The sequence below is a fragment of the Megascapheus bottae genome, chromosome 9 (assembly GCF_031878675.1).
Source record: "Megascapheus bottae isolate mThoBot1 chromosome 9, mThoBot2.hap1, whole genome shotgun sequence".
In the NCBI taxonomy this organism is placed as follows: domain Eukaryota; kingdom Metazoa; phylum Chordata; class Mammalia; order Rodentia; family Geomyidae; genus Megascapheus; species Megascapheus bottae.
Genome location: NC_143517.1, coordinates 62,978,817 through 63,002,831, shown reverse-complemented (window position 1 = coordinate 63,002,831; position 24,015 = coordinate 62,978,817). Strand labels below are relative to the sequence as shown.

Here is a 24,015-nt window from a genome sequence, read left to right as displayed (position 1 = left end):
CTGGCTCACAAGTCTTTTTATGGTGTGTTCTTCTCCAGCCTGCTTTGATGCAGCTGGATATTTACCTAAAGTTTAATACGTGTGGCCGCATGTAGAGCGTGGCAAGTAATGTATGCGTGTGTGTTTCCTAAATTCATCAAGTAAAATTTACCTCCAGGGACTATTTGCACAGGTGATTAGACAGCTTGCCCCCAGGCGTGCACATGCACACACACGCACATTAAATGTTCCATTCCTCGGTGCATACATAGAAAAAAGCCAGAGTGGTGCTGTGGCTCAAGTGGTAGAGCTATAGCCTTGAGAAAACCCAAGGGCAGTGTTCATGCCCTGAGCCCAGGCCCAGGACTGGCAAGAAAAAACAAAAACACAAACCAAAAAAAAAACAAAAAACGATCAAAGGGGTTCTGCAGTAAGACACTCCACATGCCCCGCCGCCTCTGTTGGGATGGGGCCAGGGCCAGGGCCAGGGTCTCTTTGTAAGCAGTACGCTGTGTCACTCCCAGGTGCTACCAAGATCATTCCAGTGGAGGCTGGGCCACCTGAGAATGGGGCAGCAAATCCTGAGACCAGCACGGCTGATCTGGTGCAGAGAAGAGGGTACCAGGAGTACGCCATTCAGCAGACCCCGTACGAGCAGCCAATGAAGTCCAGCAGGTAAGTTGTGCTGCTGTGCAAGGCCCCAGCCCGGGCTGAGCCAGGAAGAGCTCTGCGCAGCACTTGTCTGTGTGGACCCTGCCCGTGGGCTTGCTTGTGAAGAGTGCCAGCTCCACAGAATGGAGCATTCGCCTGCCTCGTGCCTTAGGGCAGTGCCACCCCGGGAGGCAGAAGAACTTGGGAAAGTGAGCGTCCCTTGGCTTAAGGAAGGAGAGCGTTTTATTTTCATGTATTTATTTATTTATTTGGTTGTTGTTGTGACTGTCCTGTCCTGGGGTTTGGGCACAGGGCCAGGGCACTATCCTTGACCTTTTTTGCTCAAGGCTAATACTTCACCACTTGAATCATAGCTCCACTTCTGGCTTTGTGGTAGTTAATTGGTAGTTAAGAGTTCCACAGGCTTTTCTTTTTTCCTGAGCTGGCTTTGAACCACAGTCCTCAGGTTTCAACCTGAGTAGCACAACCTACTTTTTTTTTTTTGAATCATCAAATTCTTTGGCAATTGGAAATGAATTTCAGTTAAAAGTTTTGAGTAATATTACATTTAGAATTAAGTGTAATCACCAATGTATTAAAACAGGAATGTTGCTTTTGATTATATTTTATCACAGACTATGTAAATATTATAGACTTGAAGTTATTAGACTATAAGAGCCATAGAATTAAAAAATTCTTAGTAGAATATATTAGTTGTATAAGGAAATCTATATTTATGACATTTCCACATATGCTTGTCATGTACCTTGGTTACATTCAGCCCCTCATCTTTCTTCCTCATCCCCCTTATTTTGGTTTATTTGTTTGGTTTATTTATTTGTTTTTATTGTAAAGATGATGTACGAGGGATTGCAGTTACATAGTCTGGTGATGAGTACATTCTTTTTTGAACAGTGTCAACTCTTCCTTTATTTTCTCCCAGTTTTTTTTTTCCTCCAAAACCCTTTCCTCCGCAAGACATAGGGTCTAGTGAGTATCACTGCTGAATTAGTTCCCTCTTTGTCCCACCATCTGTGTTTCCCCCCAACAGATAAACTTACATTTAAAACAGAAGGTACAGAAATTAGACAGCAACAAAAGGGGACAAAAAAAACAACAACAACAAAAAAAACTCCATCAAAAGTAAAATTAAAAACCTGTTGTTCCATTTCTTGGACTTCATTTTGTTTTGGTTTTTTGTTTTTGTTCTTGTTCTTGCCAGTCCTCGGGACTGAATTCAGGGCCTGGGAACTGTCCTTGGGCTTTCCTCAAGGCTAGCTCTCTACCACTTGAGCCACAGCACCACTTCCTGGCTTTTTCTGTGTATGTGGTACTGAGGAATCGAACCCAGCTCTTCATGCATGCTAGGCAAGCACTCTACCACTAAGCCAAACTCCCGGCCCCTTGGAGTTCATTTTGATAAGAATCATTTTGTATGATCCTATTCGTATAGCTATTGTGCCTTTGTGATTCATCCTCCATTGTTCTGTTCTCATATATGAATTTGGAAAGTACTTCACTCTAGCTCTCTGTCTCCCCTTCCACTGGTCCTCACCCCTGAAGAGGACCTGTCATTCATTTAAAAAATACACATTAAATTGTTCAGAGGCATGTGGATACACACATGCATTATTCTTCAATCAGACTTATGCCTTTATTTTCCGTTCCCCTTCTCCCTCTGCTGTTCAGCCTTTCAGTGAGTTTCACGTGCCATCTTCCTATGCAGATAGGATGGGATTGGATATTGCTCATACTCTAACATCCTCTTGTCCTGTATCCTGTGTTCTAATCTTTCCACCCTGACCCACAATTGCATGCAATGTTCTCCCTTTCTCTATAGGGTATATATGATCCAGTATGTATTTATTTTGGTATGTGTTAATCCTTTAGGTCTAACTTCCACATGTGGAGAAAACGTGTGACTCCTTTGTCTTTCTAAATGGAGCCTTGTAATTTAAGCAAACAACAGAAGGTGTAAACGTGGCTTGATTTCTGTGTTATACACATTACAATTAAAAGAAATCTCTCTTACCTCCTTTCAAAAGTAACACAAGCATGTTATAGGAAGTTCAGACCTCCCATATAATGGGAATTACTGTAACTCATACTTCCTGTGTTTAGATTTAATTTCTAATGATAGTTTGGTTTGTATACATCTAGACATTTTCATTATATACTAACAAAAATTACTCTTGTTTTTGTCAAACACTAATTACCAAACATACTGTTTTCAACTTCGCACCTTAGAAACTTTTCACTTTTAAGGTATATTAAAATGTCTGTGATTATTATGTGAGTTTATAGTAGTTTAGATGACTAGTTATTTTCATAACTTAAGTTATTTTTCAGATGGAGTCTTATGATTGTCCCAGAGTATCCTGGAGTGCACTCCTCCTTCTTGTCCTATGTAGCTGGGGTGATGGGTACCCACTAGTATACCCACCTTGTTGGAGATGGGATTTCAGGATTTTTTTTTTTTTTGTAGGTTAGCCTTGAACTGAAATCCTCTTGATCGCTGCCTGTTGTGTAGGTCCGATTGTACCCAGCCCTAAATAGCGAATTCTTGAATGGCAGTGCAGTGATTAATGTTTTCTTTTGTTTTTGTGGGTCATGGGGCTTGAATTCAGCCTGGGCACTGTCCCTGAGCTCTTTAGCTCAAGGCTACCACCCTACCCTTGAGCCACAGTCCCACTTCTTGTTTTCCAGTGATGAATTGGAGATAAATCTCTTGGCTTTGTATTGCCTGGGCTGACTTTGAACCAAGATCCTCAGATTTCAGCTTCCTGAGTAGCTAGGATTACAGGCATGAGCTACCACACCAGCTGTGATTAATGTTTTTGATCATCCATCTTCCCATTCTTCAAGACCTCCTGAGGGGAAACTTGCTAGACATGAAATTGTTTCATACAGGCAGCTTTGGTCAACTCTTGAGAGGCCTCCCTCCCTGCACTGTGGTGAAGTAGTGTTCTCTGCAGCTCCTCAGGGTGCCCTTCCTGGACATGCTGTGTTCCAGGGGCCCTGAGAACATTCCTCCCAGCAGGGAGCAGCCAGCAGGTTTGCTGTGTTTCCAGGAGAGGGGAAATGAGGTGTTCTGAGTAGACCATGGAGTGGGTTGGGCCTACACTCCAGGCCCCTGTTTGGCTTAATGAACTGGGCTCTGGTGACATGTCAGAGTCTGTCTGACCCAGCCCCTGTCCTGATGAATGCACACTACTGCACCCACACAAGGTATTCAGTCCGCTGACCATCTCTTATGTGCGTGTGAGATTGTCTAACTGGTTGATAGATAGAGAGGAGCTTTATGCACCTAGTCAGCTCTGTGACTGGGCAGTGAGGTGTGCCTCACTGACTTGTAGTCTCGGTCTTTTGCTCTTGAAAATGTGAACAAGTGAATTTACCGAAGAAGTCATAAACACACTTATTCCTTTCATGCAGCTATAATAGAATTAAATCTCATGATCATTCTCTGTGGAGGTTCAGGTTGATTTGTAGACTTTTGCTAATTACCTTCATGATATTTCAAGTCTGCTAGGGTGGGATTCTGCTAAATGCTAATCCAGTTACACATACATATACTCAACACCTAATCAATGAATCTAGACAATATTCTTGCCGTCATGCATTGATAGTATTATTAAATTATACAAAGACTTTTTGCATGAGATTTTGCCTTGTAAAATTCAAATTAGGGCTTTGAGGTTATATATCTATAAAAACCTATAAGATATATAGAATATATATATATATATATATATATATATATTCTCTTATGTCAAGTACCAAGTACCATACAGACTTACATAGAATTTTGGGGGAGTTCACAAAGCTAAGGAAAAAATAATTTGCAGTCCGATTTATTGAAAGACTGTTAATACTTTGTAACGTGTTTCCTTCTGACCATTTTTTTTTAGCACCTCATTCATGTTATAAAATTGACTTTGTATTTTATCAGTGATTTTGTATCTCACTTTGAAAACTTAGTCAAATAACATCCCTCTACCCATGCAGGCTGTTACTGCTAGGAGGTAGTGTAATACTCCTAAGTGGGATCAGGAATTTGGTCTAGTGGTAGAGTGCTTGCCCAGCATGCACGAAGACCTGGGTTCAATACCTCATAGAAAAAAAAAAAGCCAGAAGTGGTGCTATGGCTCAAGTTGTAGAGTTCTAGCCTTGAGAAAGCCCAAGGATAGTGCTCAGGCCCTGAGCACAAAGCCCAGGACTGGCAAAAAAAAAAAAAAAATACTCCTAAGTGATACCTTTGAAGGCTTCACTGTACTACTAAACTAGCAGGGGCTTTGATAGACTGGACCTGCTCCTCAGAGCTTGGAGCCCCTGTGTTCCCTACTTCTTTCCCTCCAGCCACTTCAGCCAGCAAGCTGGGCCCTTTCACTCCTTTGATCTCTCCTGGATGCCTTTCTCCCCCTTTATGAGCTAACTCCTCATTCTTTGTGTCCTGTTCATCTGGAGGTCTGTGCTCTCCCTTAAATCAGGTTATTCTGCCTCACCTGGGCTCTTAGAGCATCCTGCCTTTTCCTTCCCATCTAGGACCGGATGGTCTTCATCCTCTTGACCTTTGTGAACTTCAGAGAGCAAGAATTGAATTTGTTTCTGATTTCTTTTATATCCTCGGCGGCTAGAACCCTTTTCTGGATGAATGAAGTAAATGAGTGAACAGATGAACAAATGAATGAATGAATAAAAACATAAACTAATGTGTACGTAAGCTATTGCTTATGTTGTGACCTTCAGGCAGCTTGCTGTTCTTAAAACTATTATGAAAATGGAGCAGTGAATACCTTTATTTAAACATCTCCTCCTTTCATATAGATCCCAGGGAGGAGATAAATGCAGTATGGAGTCTGCCCTTGTAAAGTGTTTTCTAGAGTGGCTCTCTCACTGAGGAAGGGACTTGGAGGAAAGTAATTTAGAAGAGGTGGTGTGGGCATTACATCACTACTGTGTGCCTGGGTTCCTGGTGGTTGTGGATCGCATCACATGTAGAGTGCTTAACATTGTTAGTCAATCCAGTACCTTCCACCAGAGGCAGAGCACTCGGGACTCCACAAGGTATTTGTCTAATAATCCAAAAACATAGAGCAAACGGTTCTCCTAGGACCATTTATAGCTTGGAGTAGAGGAGGACATACTGTGATTTGTTTATTTAATTAATGTTATGAATCCAGGGCTTCTTTCTTCATGTTCTTTATACCAATAAAATCTGTCACCTTCTGGATATCTTTGTCATTTGGGAAAGATCCAAATTGCTTTCCTTAAATAAGCCTTAGGCTTAGCATGCAGCCATAGTACTGATTTCAGATTTGAATATTTTAATTCTGTCATGTGAGTTGCACCCTCTGGTATCTATGGACTGTAAGCCATTAAATTTTTCTAATTTAAAGAGATAGTTGCATGGCTGGCCACATAAATGTAGACTTCACAGCTGTGGTTGGTGCACCTCTAAGTGGTGTCTAATTATTAGCACTCGGTTATTACCAGTATGCCACAGGTCCTTTCCCTGAATACACTGTCCAGAGAGAGCAGATCTGGCCAGTGAGGAAGTCTCATTTGCTTCTTTGGTCTTTCTGCTGATTCTTGACCTTGATATGTGCTCATGTACTTAGGTGACAGTCACTTGTTTATTTCAGACACAGGACGCCATTTCAGCAGCAATGGCAGCTCCTCCATCCAGGGAGCCTTCTCTGTGTGTGTGCTCATGCCCAGGAGGCACAGCTGTGCGTCTGTGAGTGCAGACATGCACAGGATGAGGATGGATGAGCAGGAGAGAGTAGTCTGCGTAGGTGTAAATCATTTACCAGCTTGATATTGGGGAGATGTTCAGTTTTTATCTCTGAAGATTGGTAGGTAATAGGTTGGATTTTAGTTGGTACAGGGCACAGATACCTGTTAGTTACTTCTGTTACTGCCACTCTTACTCTTATAAGATAGTTTCTTATTGAGACTGTCTTATTGAGCATATACCTTCTTACATTGCTCTCTGAGACAGGCCATGGTTTGTATTCTCTCCTATATGTGCAACATCTCACAAGTTTGCAGTGCCCTGACAGGTGTTAATCAGTGGCAGTTGTTCATTGAAACAGCGAATGAATTGGTTAATAGACACCAGCGTTGTTTTCTCCATCTGTGCATTAAGTTTACCATGCTGCAGAAGGAGGGTGGAGAGTCAGTCATCAGATCTATAGCAGACAGAGCCATGGGAGAGAGGCAGCTGGTGCAAGTCAGCAGTGGCTCCTGACGGTACAGTGTCAGGTAGACTGTCTCTCACCTGCACACCTGCACTGCTGCTGGTGAGGCCCTGCACCCTCTCCCTTTTCCCCCCCAAGCTAAACTCCTGTTAATCACAGCAAGTACATTCTCTCTCTCTCTTTTTTTTTTTGCCAGTCCTGGGCTTGAGCTCAGGGCCTGAGCACTGTCCTTGGACTTTCTCAAGGCTAGAGCTCTACCACTTGAGCCTCAGCACCACTTCCAGCTTTTTTCTATGTATGTGGTACCGAGGAATCAAACCCGGGTCTTCATGCATGCTAGGCAAGCACTTTAACCACTAGGCCAAACTCCCGGCCCAGCAAGTACATTCTCATTGCTAACAAATTCCAGGTCTTCTTCAATCCTCAGGATGGAGTCTTTTCTAACTGGTGGCTCCCACAGGAAAACTTGAACAAAGGGAAGAGGGCACCTCAACAATTGGTTGAGTAGATAGTCTCCTGTCTACAATTAAGTACTAAAAACCGAAAGTAGAGTGGTGGCTCAAGTGGTAGAGCACTATCCTTGAGTGAAAAATGTAAAGGTCAGCTCCCAAGCCTGGAGTTCAAGTCCCAGTACTCGCATATGAAATAGACCTATCCCAGACCACACAGATCCACATGCCTGCTTGTTGTGTGTGGGATGGCACCTGCCGCCTCCTTTTTCCATTTCTTGCTTCTTTCCTATTCTTCAAACCTCAACCCAGACATTTCCAATTTTCTCCCAGGCTACCATCACTCCTTTCAGTGTCCATTACATAATCAGCCAGTGATTGCTGGTCTGTCCTCTCTTCCCTGAGTATCTGGGGCCTAGGCTGTGAGCTTTTGAAGGACTGAGACCTCCTTTCCTGTCTCTGTGCCTGTCCTGTCCTATTCTACCAGGTCTGTGCATTGTGTAAATGCATGTGTTCTTCCTTTGCTCCATTTCATTTTCCTACAGAGCCTTGGTGTCTGGGTCACTGGGAAGCCTCCAGACCTCTGCACATTAACAATGCTGTTGTCTGTCTCTAGGCTAGGCCCTACCCAGCTGAAAATCTTCACCTGTGAATACTGCAACAAGGTCTTCAAGTTCAAGCACTCGCTGCAGGCCCACTTGAGGATCCACACCAATGAGAAGCCATACAAGTGCCCCCAGTGCAGCTACGCCAGCGCCATCAAGGCCAACCTCAACGTGCACCTGCGCAAGCACACCGGGGAGAAGTTTGCCTGCGACTGCTGCTCGTTCACCTGCCTCAGCAAGGGCCACCTCAGGGTGCACGTCGAGCGCGTGCACAAGAAGATCAAGCAGCACTGCCGCTTCTGCAAGAAGAAGTATTCGGACGTGAAGAACCTCATCAGGCACATCCGGGACACCCACGACCCCCAGGACAAGAAGGTCGAGGAGGCCCTGGACGAGCTCCGTCTGATGACCCGGGAAGGCAAGCGGCAGCTGCTCTACGACTGCCACATCTGTGAGCGCAAGTTCAAGAACGAACTGGACCGCGACCGCCACATGCTGGTCCACGGTGACAAGTGGCCCTTTGCGTGTGAGCTCTGTGGCCATGGGGCCACCAAGTACCAGGCACTGGAGCTGCACGTCCGGAAGCACCCCTTCGTGTACGTGTGCGCCATATGCCTCCGGAAGTTCGTCAGCTCCATCCGATTGCGTGCCCATATCAGAGACACGCACGAGGCCGCCCAGGAGGCCTTGGTCTTCACCAGCTCCATCAATCAGAGCTTCTGCCTCCTGGAGCCCGGTGGGGACATCCAGCAGGAAGCCTTGGGGGAGCAGCTGCAGCTGGCAGCAGAGGAGTTTGTGGGCCAGGGGATGGACGCGCTTAAGGGCGAGGCTCGGCCTGAGGAAGGCCAGAAGGAGCTGGAGGCCCCCGTGGAAACACCCGTCCCAGCCGTGCCCTTGGCCACCTCCCAGGCCGAAGTTGCTGCCCTGCCGCCCTGCAAGTTGGGAGCCACTGTGGTGGCCTCAGACCTTCCCCCGCCCTCTGTGGTCTCCGATGACCTCCTGTTGAAAGACAATCCCACCTCCGCCGAGGCTCACGCTGCTGCTGGCAGGGCCTTGGCCACCCAGCAGGCACCCTCAGCGCAGGCTCAGGGTGAAGAGGTCCCACCATTACTGTCCACGGCTAAAAGTACTGCTCTGAACCCCGAGGCCCAGAGTGCCCAGAGCCCTCCAGGTAAAGGCCCACCAGCCCGTGAGCCTGACCTGGGTGGGTGTCTCCCGCCCGACCTAGCCCAGGCCTCCGATCTTCTCCCTCCAGTGGCTAGTGATGGGGACGTTGGCACGTGCCAGCCTGACACTTGCAAACCTGCCTCGGAGCACCGGTCGGGCAGCAGTGCCTTTATGAAGGTTCTGGACAGTCTGCAGAAGAAGCGAATGAACACTGGCCTGTGTGAGCGGATCCGGAAGGTCTACGGAGACCTGGAGTGTGAATATTGTGGTAAGGAAAAGGCAGTGCCACGGGATGGAGCGCCCCGTCCCAGCAGCTCCATCCGTTCAGCTGTGCTGTGGTCACCGTGGGTTCCACTGGAGCTCGTGTCTCTGGACAAAACACCTCGTAACTAGCTACTGGCCTCCTCCCGGGTAGATAGGAACAGTGCCCTCGTGGTACAGGTAGCGGTGGAGTCTGTGGGGACCTCCAGGTGGCATGGTTGTCTGGGCTGGCTGAGGGTTGCCCACGACCTCCAGCAGTTTTTGACCTGAGAAGAGCCTTTCTTGTGGCACGTACCAAGTGTCCAGTTGAGTTAAAGTCACGGCCACATTGTAGATGAGCAGAGAGGGCCTGAAAGTGGCTGCATCTCTCCACAGGAAGGTCCAGAGCAGTGCCTGCAGCTCAGAGTGAACCTCAGCCTCTCCGTCTCCCAGGACAGGGGGTGCAGGCCAAGGGCGGGCTGGCTCCCCACCTGCCTCCCGGGAGTGAGCGGGCCTAGAGGCTCTCCCCCTGTGCAAGCTCAGTGTCGCATCGGACCCCATAACCGGTCCGCAGCCTACGTGTCTTCTTTCCTCCCCTAGCAGACATGGTGCCACTCTTCATGTTTGTCACCTGCCGCACTGGAAAAGTCCTTTCCACACAGAAATGCGGCGCAGTGGAGGGCGGCCCAGACGAGCGAGCGCGAGAAGGAGATATAAGTAGTTCCAAAGTGCCGATCTGTAGAGAAAAACTCAAGTTGAGTCTAAAAGAAAATTCCTTGTTCTCACGTGAAACTATTTTTTTAGGCAAACTTTTTTGGTACCAAGTGCATTTTGACATGCATGTCCGCACCCACACCCGGGAACACCTGTACTATTGCGCCCAGTGCCATTACTCCTCCATCACCAAAAACGGCCTTAAACGCCATGTCATTCAGAAACACAGCAACATCTTGCTGAAGTGCCCCACCGACGGCTGTGACTACTCGACTCCAGACAAATATAAGCTGCAGGCACACCTGAAAGGTCACACAGAGCTGGTAAGTAGCAAGCCCGAGCGGGGGTGCCGTCTCCCTGCGTGCTCACGGCTTTCTCAGTTAAGCCTGTGACAGTGTCCCCCGTGTCCCTGCTGCAGGTCACCTGGGTGTGAGCCTCCAGTCCTGGAAACCCAGGGAGGGCCTTTTCCCTGCAGGCTCTTCTTTCATGGGCTTTTCCCTCGCAGCAGAGGGCGCCCATACACGGGCAAAAGAGATTAAACAAGTGGTCTTCTATGCAAATGTATCACCATCTCACAAAGCCTGTAGAAGAAAGATTTACAGAAGTGAAGCATGACTTTTATAAAGGACATTTTAAAGATTTATTAATAACATACTGGGCACCAGTGGCTCATACCTGTAGTCCTAGCAACTCAGGAGACTGAGGTTAACTGGCCAAAAAGCTGGAGCTGTGGCTCAAATGGTAGAGCAGTAAAAGAGCACTTGAGCAAGAAGCTCAGGGACCTCACCAAGGCCCAGAGTTCAAGCCTCAGTCCTGGCACAGGGACAATAATAGCTCCCACTAAATGTCGGGAGGTTATGTGAGATGAGATTAGATGACTGTGGAGAGAACAGCTCTTGGTAGGTGGTTGGAGTACAGGGGGTGTGGACGATGGCAAGCACTGGGAGAGCCTCTTGTGAAGTGCTTTCATGTAAAAGGTGACTTGTTAATGCGGTGGTAAGGATAGTCACTGTGGTCCTATCTGTCCAGTCAGTGGTGGGAGATGAGGCAACATAACGAGTGCCTCTTTATTTTTGCATATTCTGCCTCAGTCCAGGAGGCTGATGCCTGAGAGTGCATCTGACAGTCATACAGAGCACACCTGGCTCCGGGTGTGTGGCTCTGTTGTAATTGCATGCTGTTTTATGCCATACACAGCACAGAATGAAGCTTCAGGAGTTGGATGTACCACCACCCTTTGTGGAGCAGAAATCATGTAACACCTGAGTGGTTTGCTGCCGTGGGCTGTTTGGGTGTGGTGGTGAGGGGGAAGGTCAGCAGGAGTTTTGAGGTTAGCCTCTGAGTTACAGCACCTTCTTCTGCACTCTCACAGGCTCTGCAGCCCTGGGCAAGTCACAGGTCATTTAGGAACACTGACAGCTTTCTTGGAAAATCTATACTTGAAATCCAGTTTAGACACATACACACATGCATGTCCACACACACACACACACACACACACACACACACACACACACACATATGCATGTATGTATACATATGCATGTATGTGTATTTATACATACACGTATACATACATACACCTATGGTATTTATGCATACTTGTATATTCCTGCATATCTCTTGTAGTTGTTGGGAGGGAAAATAGAATGTTTGGGATAAAGGACTCAGCATGGTGCTTGTCACATACTTGAGAGCTTATCACCTGGTATTTCCAAGTCACATTTCTCTTCCTCCCTGCTTGTTGCTCTTCTTTCCCTTTCCCTGCCCCTCTTACTTCTCCTCCTTGCACTCCTCTCTTCTTCCACACGAAAGCATGTGGCTTGTAGTCCCTTCTGTAATGGCTATTAGGTTTGCACTGCTTCCCGGTTCTCTTAGGGCAGGGAATGCTGAGGAGGCAGAATTCATTCATGCAGATTTGCTGGGATGTCATCTGGTGTTGAGGGAGTGAAGCCACAATGAGAGCCTTGAAGGGTAGAGGTGGAGGAAGTAAACATCTGGCTTTTAACACTGGCTTCTCTGCTTAATATGTACTTAGCCTTGAGATAAATCATGTGGTTCATCTGTGCCTCAGTGTACCCATGCGTGGATGACCAATAGGGAGTTGCCCATTGTTCAGTTAGCCAGGTAGGGAGTGAGCACTATTGACGGTTGTTGTTGTTGTTGTTGTTGTTATTTGCCAGTCCTGGGCTTGAGCTCAGGGCTTGAGCACTGTCCTTAGACTTTCTCAAGGCTACCGCTCTACCACTTGATCCTCAGCACCACTTCTGGCTTTTTTCTATGTATGGGGTACCGAGGAATTGAACCCGGGTATTTGTGCATGCTAGGCAAGCAGTCTACCACTAGGCCAAACTCCCGACTTGACCGTTAATATTATTTATCTTGCTTACTCTATTGAAACATGAGGCTCCAGCTTTAGATGTTTGCAATCTTGGCTGAATGAAGGACAAGATCCAGGTCATTGCCAGTAGACTTTGCTCCCTGAGACACCTCTTTTGCCTCATAGTCAGGATTTGTTTGCATTGTGTGTTTCAGGGCTTCTGGCTCGACCCAGTGTGGTCTACCTCTGAAGGCTAGCTATGGGGGTCTTAGTCCCAAGGAGAATGTCAGGGAAATGAACTATGATCTTTGGCTCTGCCTTCACATTCTTTCATACAATGTGTGAAGGAATTTGGGGTGGACTGTCCCACATTCTACCACCTATCCTGCATGAATTGGGGGGCTGCATGCATACTTTCTGTGCCACCTCAGTGAATATCTGCAGGACAAGCCCAGCTTGCTAAGTGCAGGAATGGGATGCAATTAGCCTTTTACCAAAAAAATGCTATCCTCATTAGCAGTCAGGCTTTCCTAGAAATTGTTAAAGTTCAGTTCCCATCTTTGCCCACTAGTATTTGCAATTCTTGTAATTGAGACACTCGTAAAGGTTAAAAAAAAAAAGAAAGAAAAAAAAAAAGCCGCTGTTGGTTCTGGAATAAAGGGTCTGTCCTCTGCCTGCCAGGCATTGGGATTTCATGTGCAATCGGGCTGGCTGGTCTGTGGCCTGCCCAGGGCTTTTGCATTGTAGGGCATAAACCAGTAATGATGATGGCAGGGTGGTGGGGCTGGCGAGACTGTCCCCTGAGGCAGACGAGCAGCTCTGAGCTGGGAAAGAGGGCAGGGGAAATACCCGGTGGAGTCCACACCAAAACCAAAGTGAAGCCTTTGATTTTATGTCAGGATGTCGCATTAATAAGCATTTCCCATGACACAGGAGACTTGTGTTGCTGTTATGGCAAGAGCGTAAACTATGAAAACAAGTCATGATGTGCAGAGTTTAGAGGATGCTTGCTCTTTCGGCCTGCAGCCTACTTCCATGATGAAGGCCAGGGTGCCCTGGGAAACAGTGAAAATTCTTCTCCTGCCCTGGGGGTGGACACTTTGGGTCAGATGAAGGGTTTCTCTCTGAGTATTTTACATTGAGTTCTGTGCAAGGAAAGTTACTGGGAATATTTGGTAAAAATCTTTACAGAGGTGTAATTCATGTACTTTACTATTTGTTCATTCAAAGTATAAACCTTCAGTGACATTAGTGGCATTTCAAGTAATAGAGTGATGCACTGTCACCCAATTAGAACATTTTCGTTATTTCCAAAAGGAATCCATTTCTACTAGCGATCATCCCTTACCTCTCTCTCCTCATTCCCAGGACACCACTAGCCCACTGTCTCTGGATTTGTCTGTTCTGGACATTTCATAAGCAACATATGTAGTACCCTCTTTTGTGCCTGGGTGATTTAGTTCATCTGTGGTGAATCACGTGTTAATTCTTGATTGCGTTTTAGAAGTCGGCATGATTCCACTGTGCAGATACAGTCCTTTTCCTTCTCCAGCCATGAGTATTTGGTCAGTATTTGAAGGTGCATTTTCGGTGGCCAAGTCACTAAGATGGAATTCCCAATTACAGAGTGTCGTAAATCCACAGGATTGGAGCCTGTGCTTTGTGAAGTTATTTAAGCCACACAACATAACCCTTGAGGTAGAAAACCCTTTCTTGAAAGAATTCTCATGATTTGGAAGCAGCTGGGAAGAAACCGCGTGAGTTTTTCTCTGCCATTCCCTTCCCATCCTCCGCTGCCCTCACAACTCTGCTGTTCCCCACACAGATCCTTCATTGCTTCCACGGTGTAGACGAAGCTGAGTACTTGAGAGAAGGACAGGGCTGCTGCTCCAGCTCCCGTCTTCGTGTGGAGTGTGTGATCTTTCCTGCTTGAAAAGGGCAGTGCCGCTAACTGCCCTGCTGTCTCCGGGGGCTGGCGAGCTCAGTCAGTGGTGTGGACAGCGCCACTGTGCTTGTGTATAGGAGTGCCTGGTGGCTGGCTAGCCTGGAGGTTGAGCCAGGAGGGGTGGTCATCACAGGGACTGGCTAAGTCCGGGGGTGGTGCTGTTCCGACAGAGAGGAGCACGGAGTTGGGGTGAGTCTTTGCTCCCTCAAGAGACGTGGTTTCTTTGCCCGTGATTTAGGCGATGGCCTCAGGTCTGTTGTCATTGGACTGGATCTTCACATTTGTGTGTACATTTATTGCTTTTAGTACACATTGCCATGCAAAGCAAAAACTAAGGACAGGGCATAGAAGCAGTCCATTCTGCCAGAACCTGGTATCCAGGTCCCTCCATGTGTTAGGGTGCTGGGGTCTTCGGTGCACTGCCAATTTCTGTGCCTCTGAAGGCTGTGTCTTAGCTAAGGGTGTGTGGTTAGTGATTGGAGGGATTGAGTATGCGCAGTGCACTCACAGACTTCTCGTGTACCCCCGTTCCAGGTAGCTCTGTGGTGTAGGCTCAGGGTATTGTGCACTTACCCCTCGGCGTCCATAGATAGGTCCAGGAATCCCCTTTACCAAACCTTGAGGACTCATGGATAAAATGGTGTAGTATTTATCCATGAAATGTAAGCATCCTCCCAAATACCTTAAATCACTACATTATTTACCGTGGGCAAGTAATGGCATCAGAATGGCATCAGCTACTGGTATGCTGTATTGTTTAGGGGATAATGGTCAAAAAAGCCTATGCTTTTAGTACTAATTATCTTTCCTCTTATTTGAGCGATTTGGTTGATCCACAGTTTTGGAACAGTGGGGTACAGAGGCTGGCAGTGTTGGCACGTAGGAGATTTAGTACTTAATCAAGGAGGTCGTCAGTGGCATTTCCAGAGCAAGCTCTTTCCATTCACTGTTGTGCCAACTTTGTGAAGAAGAAACTTGAGAAGATTTGAGTCTAGAGGATTAGCGCGAGCCCTGGGCTCTGGTTGTGCTTGACTTCTGATACGAGACCCGCCTTTGAGATTTTGAGTGAGGCGCTCAGCCTCCTCGAGTCTATCTCTCAGGGTCGTGAGGGTTAAATTAGGAAGCAGGTGCAGGGTTCCTGGGTCAGCTTCTCCCTGAGATGAAATCTGTGGGTCATGACCCATTAGAGATCTGTAAGGCCAGCTTTGTGAGCCGTGAGGAGTGGTGTTGAAATGGGCAGAATATGTTCTCAGCATTCACCCATACTAGAGTAAGTCTTGTTTTCCTAAGCCTTTGCCCTTTGCCTCAGTGTGGGTCAGTATGGGGCAGTATGCACCAGAGGGGTGGATGTAGTCAAGGAGGTCACTTCCTGGAGGAGGGAGCCGTGCCATGCATGGAGAGCACACACATGGGCAAGGAGGGAGGCAGTGAGTGTAGCAGGCACCAGAAGGGGGATGCTGAAAGCCACTTGCCTATGTAATTGGTGACCTCCTGGACCACATTCCCACAGGAGAGCAGTTGCTGGAGTGCAAGTCAGATTCCTGGGCTCCTGCCCAATCACACTTTCCTGTGGGCTCTGGGGGTCTGCGATTCAAGGGACCATCTGCTGTCCCTGGCTCTTGAGGTATTCCTTCTCAGAAGATGTCACAGGCACAGTCCAAGCCTGGGGTCAGTGGGGCTTGAAGACTTGGAAAGGTGGCTCCCAGTCTGGTCCCCTGTCCTGAAAGTGGAGACACCTATCCAGGTTTCTGTATGGGACACGGGGCCGGGCCTGACTGCAGTGGCTGTGGTGGCTCATCCTTTTCCTCTCCCTCTACTTCTGTTCCTTGGAGGGCAAAGCTTGCTGTTGATGATAATGCTGGTGCTTTCAGTCTGGGTCTCATGTTTCTCACTAGATGTTCACAGAACTTGCCACTGATTTTTCAGAAGCAGATTTTTCTTTTGTTTTTCTGGCCATATAGGTCCATAGATGGAGGGAAGGAAGGAAAGAAGAAAGGAAGGAAGGAAGGAAAGAAGAAAGAAAGGAAGGAAGGAATGAATAAGGAATCTAGCTTTCATATACTTCCCAGATATCAGCTAAAGTAATATATTGTCAGTAAAGCACAGGGAAAGTAAGTAGAGGAAATTCCCTTCTATATCATTCTGAACATAAATGGTACACTTGGTCAGGTTGTTTTTTTTTTTTTTTTTTACTTAAGGCCTGGATGCTATTTCTTAGCTAGCTCAAGGTTAGCACTTGAGCCACAGCTTCATTTCCTTTTGTTTTTTTTTTTTCCCCTATCCTGGGCTTGAGCTCAGGGCCTCTAGCTCTCAAGGCTAGAGCTCTACCACTTGAGCTCAGCACCACTTCTGGCTATGTATGTGGTACTGAGGAATTGAACCCTGGTCTTCATGCATGCTAGGCATGCACTTTACCACTAGGCCAAACTCCTTACCCTTCATTTCCAATTTTTTGGTGGCCAATTAGAGATAAAGACTCCCATGGACTCTCATGGCTGGGCTGGCTCTGAACCACAATCCTCCGATCTCTGCTTCCTGAATAGTAGGATTGCGGGTATGAACTGCCAGTGCCTGGCTTAGTGGGCATTTTTGTAAGTACAGGAAAGCATAACATTTTCCATTCAGTGGACCTCATATTTGACTTTCCAAGAATTAAATCGGTCTTTTTTTTTTTTTTGTCTGTTTTCCGTGTGGCTATTTGGGTATCTTATCCACTGTATAGCAGCCCTGTGGCTCCCAGCATTTTCTTTGTACAGAACAGACTCTTCTTAGATGAGATGAGATTTGGTCTCAGTGGGCAGGGTGTGGTGAAGCAGAGCTGTGTTTGGTGGAAGGAGAACCCACCTACTGTGGTTCTCATTCAGGCCTTCTTGCTCTTTACTAACTCAGATCAGTCACCATCTCAGCACCCCCTTTCTGGTGCCTGCCACACGCATTGCCTCCCTCCCTGCCCATACGTGTGCTCTCCATGCATGGCACAGGTCTTCTTTCACCCTTCCTTCGTTCCTTCCTTCGTTCCTTCCTTCGTTCCTTCCTTCCTTTCTCTCTTTCTGGGTTGGTCATGGGGCTTGAACTCTGGGTGCTGTCTCTGAGATCTTTAGCTCAAGGCTACCACCCTACCCCCTGAGCTACAGTGCCACTGCTGGTTTTCTGGTGATTAATTGGAGATAAAAAGGCTCAGGGACTTTAGTGCCTGGGCTGGCCTTGAACCTGTGATCCTCAGATCTTAGCCTCCTGAGTAGCTAGGATTACAGCCGTGAGCCACTGGTGCCCAGTTCACAGCTCCTTCTTGAGGAGCTCTTAACTGTCCAGAGTCTCCTTCCTCTACCTCAGCACAATGTCACTCCCTAACAAAGGGGCTGTAACATTTCAAGAACTAGTGAGTGAAGTCACAGAGGGAAGCAGCCACTGGGGCTGGCCTTGATTCCCGAGAAGTCATTTCAGAGGGATGAGCACCGTAGCTGTTGTGACTTAATCTCAGGGAGTTCACAGGAGAACTTGTTACATGTACTTCACAGAGTGGGGGATGGGCAACTTGACTTAGTATTTTTCACTCAGTGCTGGTCTGAGATTTGAAAATATCCAGTGTCTGTTACTGACTGGGGGCACTAACCAAGGGAGGTCACTCAGGAAGAGGCTGGCCTTGCACTGCATAGCATGGCTGCAGCCTTGTGCTCACATCCTTCCCCACCTTCTGTCAACAGGTCTTTATTGCTTGGAAGGCATCTTTATCCACAGACAGACCAAGAGGGCTGAGCGCTTCCTGTCCCTCTTTTAACCACGGGTCTTTTAAAATGTGTTCCAGTTTCATATCTGGCAAGGCACTGAGGTTTTGAAAAAGAAGTAAATGAGCCTTAGGAGTCTGCTCTTCTCCCAGCCCCCTTTACCACGGTCTGTGTCCTTCGGACTGTCTTCAAAGGCATCAAGAATCAGGGCCCTGATAAGCTCTGCGATAAATTGCTTTCAGACTATCAGGGATTAAAAGAAGAAAAATCAAATAGCTAGGGCTCAGGAGAGATCAGTGTAAACTCCTTCAAAGCCTTTTGGAACGTCTCCATCAACTCTGATGACAAGGCAGCCTGGGGGGCTGGTGGGGCCCTGAGTGTCTTTCCAAAATAGCATTGGGAAACAGAGGGCAGTGACGGGAGCACAGTGAGAAACCCCAAGCCTGTGATGCCACCCAGGGGACGTGTGTGGTACTGTCTGGCCCAAGTGTTTTTTCCTCAGGAGCTGCCTGGACTGGTCATCTCACTTGACTTCTTGGAATTCCTAGGTGCCAAGAGTTGGGTGGGGAAGACATCCAGATGGTTTGCTTGGACTGAGGGCCTAGGCACTGTCTTTGGGCTTTCGCCAGGCCAGAGCTCTACCAGTTGAGCCACAGTACCACTTCTGGCTTTTTCTGTGTATGTGGTACTGAGGAATTGAACCCAGAGCTTTGTGCATGCTAGGCAAGGACTCTACCACTAGGCCACACTCCCAGCCCGTGCTTTTTCTTTTTCTTTTAAATTTTACTATCAGGGTAATGGATCAGGATTACAGGTAGTTGGGTACATTACTTCTTGAATGTTGTTACCCCTTCCCATATTTTTCTCCCACTTTTCTTCGCCCCCACCCCTCCCAAGTTGTAAAGTTCATTTCCAATATATATCTTGTGAATATCACTGTTATACTGGTTCATCCTTTGTCCTTTGTCTTGTTCTAAGGGAGTTTTGTCAGTGTAAAGTACCCTTTTCCTAGGTTTGTGCAGGTGTTTCACAGCAGTAACCCATAAAGGAATTTGGGGTGGCTCATTTGGTCCCCCCAGAGAGCCCTGGGGTACGTTAGCCCATGAGAAGGAGGACAGGCTGAGATGTGCAGTGACAAAGGCAAAACAAGGCGGCAGTGTTTCTGGTGTACCAAGGCCTTGCTCCAGGCTGTAGGCCAGGCTCCTTTCTGAGCAGCCAGTCTGCTCATTCTTCTTTCTTCTCTTCTGTGACCCTGGGAAGCAGTTGGTCTTCTTATTGCCACTTCCCAGATGATGAAAACTGAGAGGTTATATCACAGCAATTAAACAGTGACACCAGGAGTTCCTGCTGTGGCTTTGAGGCCTGGGTGTGTGCTGCTGCTTGCTCACAGCCTTACAAGGTGTCAAAAGCTGGGCAAGGACCTGACAGAGTATGGAATACAAAGTACCTGCCCTCAGGAAGTTTCTCACAGAAAGCCTGGCACTATTCAGTTGTTTTTCAGAGGTTTGGGGGCAGGCAGGTTCTTAGGTCTGCACTCAGCTATCTGAGGAGTAGAACTTTTCACTTGCTGTGAAAAGTTTATAGTAAGAATGAATTCTCTGTCCTCCAAGTCTGCGAGCATGGCTTATGCTCCCCAGAACCCCCCACCTCACCATTTTCCAGCCATCACAGCTCCTGCAGCTTTGCCTTTGTGTTTTGTTCATCTGGGTGCACAGATCCTTCCTAATAGAGTTGGGCTTTCCTTAAGATGGGTTTGAGAAGTGTATTAAAATGCCACACCCTGGGTATATAGGAGACATTGGTTCTCTCTCAGTTTGGGAGATGGAAATCTGTGCTCAGGTGTCAGCGGGACTGCTTTCCTCTGAGGGTTGGGAGGGATTGCCCTCGCCTCTCCTGGTTTCTGGTGGCTTGCTGGAAAGTTTCTTAGCTTGTAGAAACCACATCCTGACTTCTATCTTCATATTGTCCTGAAATCTTTGCTCTGTGTGAGTGTGTGAGTGTGTGTGCCCATGCCCATGTGTATTCAAACTTTCCTGTTATTTATAAGGAAACTAGTCATATTGAATTGGTCTGCTGTAGTAACTTCATTTTACCTGGATTGCTTCTGTAAAGGTCTCTGAGGTAGTGGATGTTGGGATTCCAGTGCCTGGTTATTGTGAGTACACAGTTCCACACACGGCACCCATTCCCTTCCATCTCCCAGGGAAAACTAGTGTGAAGTAGATTGGAGTGAGCTCTGGCAGGAAATGGGGTGATATGCAGAGCTGCTCCCAAGCTGAGGAAGTGTCCCATGGTGACTGGATTGACCCGGCCAGCAGATGGAGAGCTGTTGCTTCCTCTCCAGCCTTGGGGTCCTGGTTTGTAGGGAGGGCAGGAGACACCCTGAATGAGTGTCTGGGCCTCCAGTTCCAACACTTGCTGAGCAGGGACAGGAAGTCATCTGTCAGGTTCTTGGAAGGACTCAGTGAGTGCCCATTTGGTTTTGATGAGCTGTTGCTGTTGGTAGTGGTTATGGTAGTGACGGTGTTGGTGTGATAGTGATGATGATGATAAGGATCACATTTGTCGTGGTGATGCTGACAGTATTGATGAGCTGTAGTTGTAACGAGGGTGGTTATGGCGGAGATGACAGTGTTGGTGGTGGTGATGCTGATGATGATTAGTCACTGTGATGGTGACGATAGTGATGGCAGTCCTGGTGGTGATGAGTGTTGTTTTTGGTGATGATGATGATGATAATAATCATGGTGGCTATGGTAACAGTATTGATGGTGATGATAGTGATGATAATGATGATGATGATGGTGGTGGTGGTGATGATGATGATGATGGTGATGATGATAGTAATTGTGGTTGTGGTGACAGTATTGATGGTGATGATACTGCATGATGATGGTGATGATGGTGATGTGGTAGTAGTAGATGCTCTTCTATAGAGCCTAGACTTAAACAATACAGTCAAGTAATTACATTCTCTTTCTATTAAGGACAAAAGGAGTTATTCTTGTCCTGTGTGTGAAAAGTCTTTTTCAGAAGATCGATTGATAAAGTCACATATCAAGACCAATCATCCTGGTAAGATTATGGGTTTTAGAGTATAAGATTAATTTTAATATGCTTATGTATATGATCAAAGTACAGTACATCATGGTAGCCATTCATGATGAAATTATGTATAGTTTAACACATGTTGATAAAGTTGCTAATGTTTAGTTTAAAACATGGTGTTATATATTATCTTCACTATATGACAGTGAAGAGGAAAACCAAAATAAGCAGCCGCTGGGTGTGGTGGTCCATACCTACGATTCTAGTGATGGTTTTTAGTGGGAAGCCAGGGGTTGGAGGACTGTGGTCTGTTACCATCTCTGGGCTAAAACAAGAAATCTTATCTGAGAGTATCTACAGCTGAAGGAAGCATGGGTTAAGTATAGAGCACCCACCCAGCAAGCACGGGGCTCTGAGTTCAGAGTATAGCATTGCCGGGGCCTACAGGCAGCAAATTGGGGTTCCTGAAATGGGGGGCAGGGACTGGAAAAAATAGAAGAGAGACAAACACATCCGGTCCCGGAGGTCTGCAGCCCCGTTTATTTTCAATTCAAGGCTTATATCCCTCCTTGAAACCAGGGAACTTCCAGGTGTTACATTCATATGGTAAATCTCAGGTCATTTAAACAGAATAAGGCCAGAAAACAATAAGACAATAAAGCCATTGTCTGATGCAAATCAAGGTACAGTTTGATTCCACTCTGGCTCCCAACATAGCATCATCCTGCAAAATAGCAGCCACAGAAACAAACATCTTGCATGAATGTGGGTTTTCTCAGCATTACCACTATGTCACCAGTACTAACACAGAATTAACAGTGGCTCCCATCACCACCTACTGTTTGTCTATTTACAATTTCCCAGTTTAATCCAAGATTGGATTACAGTTTTTCCTTCGTGCAGGTCCTGGAACTTGATCTCAGGAACTGGGTGCTGCCTTTGAATTTTATTACTCAGGGCAAACACTTTACCACTTGAGCCACAGCTTCAGTTCTAGCTTTTTGGCAATTAATTGGAGATAGAGTGTCATGGACTTTCCTACCAAGACTGGCTTTGAACTGTGATCCTCAGATCTCAGCCTCTTCAGTAGCTTGGGTTATAGATGTGAGCCACCAGTGTCCAGCTAGTTTTTTTTTTTTTTTTCAAATTGAGATATAGAATTTTTGTGTAGTGATTATGTCACTTAAATTTCTTGTGTTCTGTAATCTCCCCCTCCCCCCTTCTCGCCCCTGTCAGCTGTGCTACCTAGTTTCTAAGGCACTGATTTCTGGAGAAATGAGCTGCTTTTCCTATAGAGTTTCATATACTAACTGACTACTGCTTTGCCATAGCTAATTAGCCTTAAAGCTTGTCAGGTTCTAGTTTATCTTTCAGGCAGGATTGCTGTCCTGTGACACCTGAGTCACACCCTAACTATCTAACAGAACTGGGACATTTTCTCCTCTGATTCCTACTCTCCTCTTCTTGCAGAGGTTTCCATGAGCACCATTTCCGAGGTGCTCGGGAGGAGGGTCCAGCTGAAAGGGCTGATCGGAAAGAGAGCCATGAAGTGCCCGTATTGTGATTTCTACTTCATGAAGAACGGGTCAGACCTTCAGCGTCACATCTGGGCGCACGAAGGTGAGTACGGTCCTTCTGCAGCAAGCATGACTTCACGTGTGTGCTGTGGGCTTCATGTTGAGAGCCATGTCTTCTTGTCTCTCTTGTCAGATCTTCAGCACCTAGAGCTGGGTCTGCCACTCAGCAGAGCAGGGATTGAAATCACTGTCCGACTCATGACACTTGCTGGGAGGGGAAAGGTGCACCTCTTCCTATGTCTGACTGCAGTTGTAGTGCGATAAATCACTACACCTTTCTTAGTACTAAACAGGTCCCCGAGAACAGGAGCACCACGTCTCACTCAGGGCGGTAACAGCGCTGCACCATGTGGCGCCTTGTGCGCAGCAGGCATTGAGAACTACTGTGTTAGAGTGGTTCACACCTGCAATCTTAGCTACTCCTGAGACTGAGATGTGAGGAGCGCAGCTCAAAAGCCAGCTTGGGAAGGAATATCCATGAGACTCTGATCTCCATGTTATCACCAAAAACCCAAAAAATAGAGGCGTGACTCAAGTGCTAGAGCTCTAGCCTTAAGTAAAAAAATCTCAGGGACAATGCTTAGGCTCCAGGATGGGAACATGCATGTGTGCGTACACACACTCACCCCCCCCCCCCCCCCCCCGCAATCACACAGAGATGAGGAGGGAAGTGTGGATGGAATATTCCTACCTTCCTACGGTAGATAAAAGCTTTGGAAGGGGGAAGAGTTGAGAGGAAGGGAGACATTGCAGAGAAAGCATGTGAGCCATGCTCTGGGGCTCCTTGCCTGGAAAGGGAAGTATGAGAAAGCCACTGTCTAGAACTCTGGGTAGTTGGAAATGAAGATTCCAGTAGAACAGCTTGCCACCAACTTGATTTTTTCCTCTCAACGAGTCTCCTAGAGAGGAAGGAGGCGTGGAGAGCCAAGGAAAACCCTTCCCAATGTTTTCATTGGGCCCCTGCCAGTTAGGAACCTGGGGTGTTCCTGGTGGGAAACAGACTAGAGTGGAAGGAAGGCTAATGTGTTTTCTGGGTGGAGGTACAGATGCCCTGTGAGAGGAAATGAACTGGGAGAGACTAATAGTTCAGAGCAGAGGGAAGGCAGGTGAGCGAGACACAGCACTGAGGCTCAGCAGCACTGGCTGGGTTTGCGCCAGCTGCCAGACAGAGTGCCCAGTGTCCTGTCCACGGTGTCTAAACCTTAGAGGAGATGCTCATTCCCATTTTCCAGTGTGGGTAATGAGGCTCATTATTGCCTGTGGTCATACAGCTGACCAGGTAGTGGACCTGGCCCATGCCACCTGCTTCTGAAGCCCTTGCTTCTCATGTCTCCACTGCTGTATCTCGGGCAGGACACACTTCCTGGACTGAGATGTGGGTGAAGGGGTTGA

General features: G+C 47.1%; 1 protein-coding gene across 4 annotated transcripts in view; it reads left to right on the top strand.

The window, feature by feature from the left end:
* The window catches only part of Zfat (zinc finger and AT-hook domain containing), a 156,531-nt gene that overhangs the window by 47,888 nt on the left and 84,628 nt on the right, over positions 1 to 24,015 (top strand). For all 4 annotated transcript variants that reach the window (XM_090339445.1, XM_090339446.1, XM_090339447.1 and 1 more), the window contains exons 5-9: positions 504 to 654; positions 7,899 to 9,322; positions 10,099 to 10,331; positions 20,986 to 21,073; positions 22,517 to 22,666. In XM_090339445.1, coding sequence (XP_090195571.1) covers positions 504 to 654; positions 7,899 to 9,322; positions 10,099 to 10,331; positions 20,986 to 21,073; positions 22,517 to 22,666 — 2,046 coding nt within the window. The remainder of the gene's footprint in view (positions 1 to 503; positions 655 to 7,898; positions 9,323 to 10,098; positions 10,332 to 20,985; positions 21,074 to 22,516; positions 22,667 to 24,015) is intronic.